At 38.5% G+C, this 10,243-nt stretch overlaps 1 protein-coding gene across 1 annotated transcript; it reads right to left on the bottom strand.

Moving 5' to 3' along the window:
• Positions 1-5,903: 5,903 nt before the first annotated feature.
• On the bottom strand, positions 5,904-9,960 carry zgc:92594 (uncharacterized protein LOC436996 homolog). Its single transcript, XM_060888434.1, has 6 exons — positions 9,306-9,960; positions 7,384-7,479; positions 7,073-7,306; positions 6,787-6,809; positions 6,566-6,702; positions 5,904-6,112 (listed from the first exon to the last, which is right to left on the bottom strand). Exons 1-6 carry the CDS (start codon positions 9,930-9,932, stop codon positions 5,904-5,906), a joined length of 1,326 nt encoding a protein of 441 aa, XP_060744417.1. The 5' UTR covers positions 9,933-9,960.
• Positions 9,961-10,243: the final 283 nt, after the last annotated feature.

Genomic DNA, 10,243 nt, shown 5'->3' with positions numbered 1-10,243 from the left:
ACAGTCAAATTGGATTTCATGACATTAAGAACATCTCGACTTTAACAATGCTGCAAAAACCATATGGTTAAATGAGCCACTGTCGGCTTCTAACTGCCCCAAATGGTGTCTCATTATAGCTTTAGATTTATTACAGGAAAAAAGTCTTAGAGCAAACAAAAATCTAACAATATAATAACCTTTAAAATGTATTTTTTAATTATGATTTAAACTTACAAAGTATTTTTATTAATCAAAAGATTTTTTCCAATTCTGGCTGATATTTTCATCTTTAGGCAAGTTGTAAATATATATTGTGAATTTTTAGCTGTGTGTTTTATTATTGATTTATTTATTTAATGCAAATGTATTTTTGGGGTTTTATGTACTGAGATTTGCTTACTAACTGGAAAATATGAGAATGTTATTGCTATTAACAGTTGCAATGAATCTGACGTGTATAATGAGCCTGATTTTGCTATTATTTCAACTGAAGACAAAAAAAATATGTTTTTATTTGGGAGTCTTGCCTCAGGATTCTTTTGCTATCCGGCAGTAATGCTTTCTCTTTTGATACTCCACTTTGATCTAATTTATTACTCTCATTCTCTGATTGCTATGACGTTTGAATTTCATTAAAAAGAAAATGAACCAGATTCTATAATTGGAATCAATCTTGAGAAAAATATAGCTATTTTATTTTCTCAACACTTCATTGGTTTCTGTTCTATCTTCAGCTTAAAATATATATATGAATTTGTCTTGAAATAAGATTTATTTCCTTCATTTTATTTTTGTATTTTGGTTACAGTGATGTCAAATCATTTGCATTGTATTGATAATTTCTGACTATGCTTGTTTTGCTTACGTGACAGGATTTAAACATGATTTTGCTTGACATGCCTCTGACAGGTAGATAAGTTCTTATGGATTTGATAATCGTCTGGAAGCTGACGATGGTTATGTATGTTATTAACAGGGTCAAGATAGAAAACATGAAGACCTGATTTTGAGTGTAAGCCTGAACTAACAGGACAGTGGTGTTGATTTAATACAAAAAATAGATTGGAAAATGGAAAATGAGCCGATGATTTTTGCACATAAAGCACTAAGATGAGGTGTGAATGTGTCACTAGTGAACACCTGTTTGTGTGATTGTGAACAGGTTTGTTTAGTCCTTTAATGTAGCGATTTTAGCCAATAATTAATTACTTACGACCCTTTATAGGAGATATTCTTAGGTATGTTGAGTATTTTCATACGTTTATATAGAGTGCATTGCATAAGTATTCACCCCTTGGACCTTTTCACATTTTGTACTGTTACGTCTGGATTTATTAGGATTTTTACCTTTACATTTAAAACAATATGTTTTTTGTAACATACAGGTTAATTGAACAAAAAAATGGATCAATTATTGCTGGGGGTCCGCGTGGATACGTCTCTGATTGAGTCTTTAAAGTCAAGTCTTTAAAGTCTTGCCATGCAGCTTGCTTTATATTAAGTATAGAATAGAGTAGAAGTCTTTATTTTGTCACATATACATTACAGCACAGTGAAATCCTTTCTTCATGTATATCAGCTTTGGAGGTTTGGGTCAGAGCGCAGGGTCAGCCATGATACATCCCCCTGCAGCAGAGAAGGGCATTGATGAAGGACCCAACAGTGGCAGCTTGGCAGTACTGGGGCTTGAACCCCAATCCTCCAATCAACAACCCAGAGCCTTAACTGCTTGAGTCACCACATGGTTGTATACTGGTGAACCTCTGCCCTACCTATCTTAGGTCTATTTCATACAGGTCTTCTTCTAGGATCAACCAGTATTTGACTCCTTCCATCCTCCCATACTTACCAACTGTGGGATTTCTGTTGTATTTTTTTAATAACAAAACCCTGACTGATAATTTTCCAGACTTTATCCTTTATCCTGAATTTATACCCTGATATTCATTATGCTGTTTACTCTCTGTGGTTTTCCAGGAACAAGTATATGTATATCATACATTCAAATGTGATTTGATTAATTATCTCGCACATATCTGCACACTACATTGATTTAACCCCTCATTCTAATATTGAAGGCTATTTTGTATAGATTCCTAACATATAATGGCAATAAAAAACATGGAAAAGGTCATGGGGTGGGGGATACTTACGCAACGCACCTGACGTTCACTAGATTTTTTTCTGGGTAGCAAGAAATAAGTATTATATTATTATAAAGGATTTTTTAAAGGATATCTGAGATATTAAGTTTAAGTTATCTTCTCCTGCTTTGGTATTGTGCCAAATTAGTCTGCTTAGAGACTGTACTGAAAAAAACTTGATCATAAATCATGCAGCATATATTAAACAGAACATTAAAGGCTAGAGTGCTGCTGTGTGTTTGTGTGTGTGTGTGTGTGTGTGTGTGTGTGTGTGTGTGTGTGTGTGTGTGTGTGTTTTGCGGTGCTCAGTGCAGTGCTAGGCCCACGTGAGTGTGAGGTTGTTAGATGCCATGCTGAAAAAACTTGTAGATGTTCAGTAGGTTTAGGTGTTCGCTTTTCAATGAGTTCTGGCACAAACATATTTACATGCAATTGTTCCTGGCAAGACATGTTCATGGTGTGATATTATGTAAGGTTTGTAGCACTTTTTTCAGTTTTTCTGAAAAAGTAAAATAAATTAAAGTTTAAAAAATGGTAGAGGCTCAAATAGCATTTAAAGTTGCGAAGCAAAGCAGCAATTAATGAACACAGCTACAAAGGTCTGCTATTTGTATCATCCAGCCTTCTTGCCATCTGATTATCTGCTCTCTAGAATGAACTCATTTTCTTCAATGCAACACAGATCTCTACAACTTGACCACTTCATAAAATCTAAGATAGATTTATTTGATTTATTCTGCCAGGATCTTAGAAGTCCAAACAGACCATTCGACAAAGATCATTAAGATTTTCCAAAAGGATCCTGTTGCCCATGACTTGATTATTTTTTATTTTTTTCATGCTGATTATTTTGATATGCATCTCTTAAAAGTTTCTCATTTTCCTGACATCAAACCGCTTAACGTTTTACTGTATGCTGATTTATTTTTTAATTTTCTTGAAAAAAACGGATAGCTATTTTGCAATTACAATAAACGAAATATATACATAGTATGAAAAATGAATAATTTATGATGAAGTGAATTAAACTGAAATGATGCCATCATGTCATTGTGCTGAAATCTGTATAAATATTTAATTATATATTAAAATACATTTGCTAACCTATAGGTGTGTTTTTTGTGTTGATTTCCCCCATAATAAAAGGGGAATTTCTTATTTTTGGCAAAATATTTTAGTACAATTGTAAGTGAGATGTAAATATAATACAAGATTTATTATTTTTACATAGAGTAAAATATTATATGGCCAAAAATATGTGGCCCTTTTGGAAACTGTTGTCACAAAGTGCAAAACTAGGATTTATAGAAGTAGGATGTTCTGTACAGGAGTGTAGAACTAGGATGTATAGGATGAATGTGTATGCCATAACATAACAGATTCTCAGTTCTGTACTGTAAGTAAAAGACCCAAACCTGTTCCAGTATGACAATGCCCCTGTGCACAAAGAAGACACATGAAGACAGTTTGCTAAGATTGAAGTCGACCGTCCTGCATAGAACCCCAACGACCACTTTCGGGATGAACTAGAATCCTGACTGCACCCCAGACCTCCTCACCCAGCATCGGTGCCTGAGCTCTCAGACTACTGTGCTTATGGCTGAATAACCAACTCTAGACAGACAAGCTCTAAAATCCAAGGCCATATCAGAACTGTATGATAGCAGCATATTTAACAGAGGGGGAATGTTGAAACTGTGATAAAATAAAATAACAAACACTTTCTCTCCTCAAACCCTCAGATCTACCTGCACTGCTTGATAGATCCCACCATCTCTCAGGGTAAAAAGTAGGTATATACTGTACATCAAGACTCTTTTCTGTTCTGGCACCGAGGTGGTGGAATAAACATCCCCATGATATCTGAACAGCTGAGTTACTGGCTATCTTCAAACGATGGGTGAAACACTTCAACTAGCGCTTTTCCCCCTGTTTGTTGTATGTGTATATGTTCTAGAAAACCCTGAACAGAGGGTTGATGGTATCCTAAGTCCGTAACCTAGTGAATCAGTGTTAATGTATTCATCTATAAAGACTTAAAAAACCCCTCTTAAAAAAACCCTCACACCTCCAGGGTTGGGGGTTTGATTCCCACCTCCGCCTTGTGTGTGTGGAGTTTGCATGTTCTCCTCGTTCCTCGGGGGTTTCCTCTGGGTACTCCGGTTTCCTCCCCCAGTCCAAAGACATGCATGGTAGGTTGATTGGCATCTCTGGAAAATTGTCCGTAGTGTGTGATTGCATGAGTGAATGAGTGTGTGTGTGCCCTGCGATGGGTTGGCACTCCGTCCAGGGTGTATCCTGCCTTGATGCCCGATGACGCCTGAGATAGGCTCCCCGTGACCCGAGGTAGTTCGGATAAGCGGTAGAAAGAGAGTGAGTGAGTGAGTGTATTTGTTTGTTCTTAATGATCCACGAGAGATTTGACTGTATTTGATGTGTATGTAATGATTGACAGGCACTTCTAGATCAGATGTTACCCTGTTGCTACCTGATGGTGTCTGTTATGCTTAATACAGGTATGTAAATGGATCATTTTAGTGTTAGTTTCTGTTCCTAGATTTTCTTCTCTTTCATATAACGATTGTATGTGTTTGATAATTGTTATTTTATGTTTTAATGCTCTCTTTCGTTGGATTTCAATGCGATGAGAGGCACTTCTAGATCAGATGTAATCCTGTTACTACCTGATGGTGTCTGTTATACTTCATACAGATGAGAGTACCTGAGAAGCCGAAAGTAAACCATTTGACATCTGCATCATGGTGTGAAGTCTTTCATTCTAAACGTACACAACGCAGAAGAAAACCCACACCACTCCTAGACAGTCAATTTGCGCGAACGAATCGGTTGTTTTAGTCGACCGTTGAGTGTCTACTGACATGTATGATATATATGTTTTAGGCAGTGCTGTTACTGCTACAGTGTATCGTGATTAAAAATAGTTCCGTTGACACCTTTTTTTAAACATGTGAGACTTTACATATAAATTAAATGCATGTCCCAAATTGCAATACCTTCTCAGTAGAGTAGTTAGTATACATCGTTCATGAAAGTTTTGACTCTTTGAATCGACTCTTGAACAATGAACGTTAACGGTCAATCCGCGCGAACGAATCGGTTCTTTCGGAGAGTTAGGGCTGAATATTGACTGGGTTGAAGGGCGTAAAAACATGTTTTAGGTCCCTTTAAAGACAATCATCTAGTCCGATATATATTCACCAGCCTCTTTATTAGGAACACCTGATTGCTCAAGCAATCACCTACTAATTAAGTGACTGCAGTGCAATGCACAAAATCATGCAGATACAGATCAAGAGCTTCAGTTCAGGAAATTGTGACTTCATTGGCCTGGAGGTTTTCATACACACATCACAGAGTTACTACAGTCACTCCATTAAGCATGTTAGAAGACAAAACCTTGTTAGTTTCCACTGCAGCCTGCCAAGAACAGGGATCTCACAGTTTTCCAGTGGGCACAGGATAAGGTGGAGATTGGAAAAAGACCAAGCAACTTTTTATAAACTCTAGAGACTGTTGTAAAATCCCATGATGTCATTATGGTCAAAATCACAGATATTACACTTTATCACATTCTGATGTTTAGTGTGAATAACTGAATCTCCTGACCTATAGATTTATGAATTTATGCATTATGTTGCTGGCACATGAACAAATGTACTGATGTTCTTAACACAGTGGGTGGAGAGTGTATATAAATATTCAATGCCCAGTAAATATTTATGCTATATATATATATATATATATAATATATATATATTAAAAAAATACAGCAATTACACCCAACTCCAACTCCCCCTCCTCCTCTGTGGACAAGTCAGAAGCAGAGTCGCTGTGGTCATACACTTCCTCCTCTTGCTCTTCATCTCCGTCGCTGCTATCATTTTCGTCTTCGTTTATGTCGATGTCGTCTTCCATCTCCCCTTCTTCCACTCCTTCATCACCTTCATTTACCAAACCACCTGTACCTTAAAAGAAACACACATTTTTCCCAACTTTAAAAAAAAAAAAAAAAAAATGAAATGCTCAAAGTGTACATACAGAAATGAGGATCCTCTGCAGGGTTCGGAGCTAAGCTTAGCTAGGGACAGCCTCAGAGTAAGCTCACTGCTCCTTCAAATTGAGAGCAGCCCCTATCAGACACGTCCCAATAAACTGAGCACCCGCTGCTTGAACCCCGATCCTCTGATCAACAACCAAGAGCCTTAACCCCTTGAGCTACTGAATATGGCTTGATATTCATTAAAAAATGTAATCAATGGCAAATTGCTGTGGTAAAGAAGAATAAAACGGTTCATGTGGTGCTGTTATAGGGATGTAATCTTTTTGGGGTCATTCATTTACCCTGCTTAATGGCCAACGGTTACATTACTTTCTGCTTTTTATTGTATTCCTAAGAACTCTTCCTCTTCCCAACTTACAGACAGTGTTAATGATCATGGTGATGTGGTCCCACAGATCAGTCATAAAATCCTCCCGTTTTCTTTCCATACGTTCCTTAATATCCATTGTTACAGCTTGTGGCTGAAAGAGTGGTCTTTTCAGAAGCCTGTGGTAACTGAGATACACAGACAATAACTCACATCATCAAATTCCTACTGGTGCATTAAAAGTTACTGTATCATTTAAACTGGTTTCTTACCTTTTAGCACATGACATATATTCCTGGGGGAAAAAAGAAACCAGAAAACCCCATAATATTTTCAGTGTTATTCAATATATACAGCCAAGCTTTAACGTCATTACATTCAGATACATTATAAAAAACAGGGTGAAACGTCAAAAATAACAAACATAAAAATTAATTGTAAATATCTCATTAGCTGCAAGAGAAAGTCTGCTGCATCTGATAAATTTCTGAACACTGTTGTCAATACTTTCCTTTAACGGCCCACCCTGCCTTGACTGTAAAAGGAATGGAGGCTCACCTTAATGAACTGGAACGGGTCATTCTCCTGTAGCAGCTGCTTGATTCCTGCATGGACAACCCCCAGGCGACTACAGTCCTCTTCAGTTCGCACCAAGGCCTGCTGGATGTTGAGGCTGTTCTCCCACTCGTAGGAACGCACACACTTCCTGAGCGATGACAGGAATCCATCCAGTCTGCTCATCAGAACCCCTCGTAACGTGTCCACCTGTCTGTCCACTTGCACCAGTAAGGCCTGGAACAACACAAGCAAATGTTTGCGTACAGTACTTCTGAGAGGGGGCGGGGTGGGGCAGGGGGATGACCCATTACCTTGTTTTGCTGTTCTACCTCTCTTTGCTTCTGCATATTTTTCTCTACTCTTCTGATCATCTTGTCCACCTTCTGCAGTTGTGTGTCCAGAGATCCCTACAGAGAGACATATTACTGAGACCAAGGCAAACGCCAAAAAATAAAAATAAAATAAAACAAGCTGACAAGCATGGAAATAAATAAATAAATAAATAAATAAATAAATAAATAGACAGAGAGGGGCTCACATTTTGTAGTGCAAAACCATGAGTTGAAACTAAATGAATATACTTGCGCAAAACATCCTTTTTTTTTGTATTTGTTAGGTACGATTTGTTTTCTAAGTAACTTCATCTACTCGCATGATGTTTCCGTTTCGCTGGCACGTCATTTACATCCCAAAATACACCAGAGAAACCTGGAGCAAGAGTGAAACATGTTTTCCCAGTTCAGATTCTCTGCTGTTTAATGGTTCGATCAATGGACAAAGCAAACAGAACAAAAACACCACTCCTCTCTGCTTTTCTCCGGTGTTCCAGCACTCTTCAAAGAGACAGCGGGTGATTGTATTGTTTGTGATTTTAACAGTTCTCTAGTCATCATTGTAAGATAGTTTAAGCTGACTAAATCAGTCCAACAAGAGCCCTGAGGCATAAAGAAACTTCAATGGCTTTCCACTTGCATCTGCAAGTGTTCACAAATCAGTAGCACATCAGAATGAGAAACTTTTGATTTGAATTAAAGCCTGCACTACTGTCCGATCTGCTGTTACAACAAATTAAGCAGAATCTTCGGACCAATCAGAATGAATGATTGTCTGTCAACCACCTTCTTAGCAATTAAACTGCTGTAAAACTGCAGTTCACCAAATGCCTGATAAAAAGTGAATTATTGTATTACTGCACTTCGGGTATATTTCTCTCTTTTACTCTCTTTTTAATCAATGTGCATGTTTCGGATAAATAACCCACAGAGCATTGGGTTATAAAACATTTCATTATTCAAATACATTAAAAATATTATTATCAGTGCATTGTTGTGTAAATTGGGGGCACGGTGGCTTAGTGGTTAGCATGTTCGCCTCACACCTCCAGGGTCGGGGTTCGATTCCCGCCTCCACCTTGTGTGTGTGGAGTTTGCATGTTCTCCCCGTGCCTCGGGGGTTTCCTCCGGGTACTCCGGTTTCCTCCCCCGGTCCAAAGACATGCATGGTAGGTTGATTGGCATCTCTGGAAAAAAATTGTCCGTAGTGTGTGAATGAGTGTGTGTGTGTGCCCTGCGATGGGTTGGCACTCCGTCCAGGGTGTATCCTGCCTTGATGCCCGATGACGCCTGAGATAGGCACAGGCTCCCCGTGACCCGAGGATAGTTCGGATAAGCGGTAGAAGATGAATGAATGAATGAATGTTGTGTAAATTCATTTAACACATTGTGCTGGAAATACCTTTTTCCATGAGTCATCTATAGACTATGACACATTAAAAATGCCCCACAAAATTTACTCAACCCGGTTACTAAACCGGAAAAACGTTCACACCACATTTAGAAGAGAAATCTGCTCGTTCAAAGATTCCGAAGGTCACAGGAAGAAGAAATTTAGGTCCATTTGAGAATACGGCTTGGTTATCCGACTTGAATGTCTTTAATGTCTTGAATGTATATTTGCAAATACTATGCTAAAATCTCATCCCTGTTCATTTAACAGCCTTTTTGCTGCCATTTTTTAGAGAAAGAAAGAAACCTTGCACTAAAGAAATGTTTCCTGAGATGGGCTAAAATGCTGGCCGCTTTTTGATTGGTTAAAAGCATGCTTTCATAGATTGAATGTTGGAAAAAAGGAAAATTGACTCCCTGAATCATTCGTGTCTTAGAAGATCTTATTATTAAATACATTTCAGGCATTACTGCCAGTGTAGAACATATGTCAGTACTTTGCACCCTACCCTCAGATCCTTCATGGTATTCTTGAGCGTTTTGATTGGATGCCTGTTGTGCCCTCCCTCAATTTTGCAAGCATTACAGAGAAACTTGCGATCATCCATACAGTAATATCGAAACATCTTGTCGTGCTCTATGCACTTTCTCTTCCTCATGTCGCTCAGTGGTTCAACCAGTGGATGCTCGCGGAAGGCAGGGAGCTCAAGGTGATGCTTCACATGCTCTGGACACATGGACACCTCACACTTCAGGCATGTCTTCACCGCTCTGGATCTCTTGGCTGAATGGCCAGTGATGTCGGGCCCACAATAATCACAGCACACTTCAGTAGTCCTGTATGACGATCCTGGTCGGCTCTGGTTGGGTCGCTGGGAACGTCTGCATTGTCGAAAGCCATCAGCGATGCTGGCGAGCTTGAAGTTCTTTTGCCATTGATTGGAGCAGTGGTGGCTCTTACGGCATTCAGGGCAGCGCAGGTGGCCATGCTCTGAAAGGCTCTTCAGCCTCTGAAGACACTGAAGGCAGAAGTTGTGGCCACATCGCAACAAGTGGGGCTCTCTGTAAAGGTCAAGGCACACAGGGCATGTCAGCTCTTTCTCCAGCATGCTGGTGTCTTCCAAAGCTGTGGCCATGAGGACGATTCTTTCAGTGATTCTGTAAACAATCGAGAACTTTAATAATCCTGCTAAATATATCTCCGATATCAAATGAACTGATATATTAAGATATCAGATAAACAAATAGTAAGTAGAGAGATAAAAGGTTAATATTAAACTAATTTAAACCTGCAGTTTATAAAACAAACAAATAAACAAACAAAAAAAAAGAGTTAGATCATCAGACTCAGAATCAGGTTTATATAATCATATAGAACACAAAGCTCATTCTGATTCTGATTCACTTACTGTTTATGGTAAAAGAAATCAAAAGTGATAGCAAGACA

The sequence above is a fragment of the Tachysurus vachellii genome, chromosome 2 (assembly GCF_030014155.1).
Source record: "Tachysurus vachellii isolate PV-2020 chromosome 2, HZAU_Pvac_v1, whole genome shotgun sequence".
In the NCBI taxonomy this organism is placed as follows: Eukaryota; Metazoa; Chordata; class Actinopteri; order Siluriformes; family Bagridae; genus Tachysurus; species Tachysurus vachellii.
Note: the sequence above shows the minus strand (reverse complement) of the source record. Positions and strands in the feature narration are given on the sequence as shown.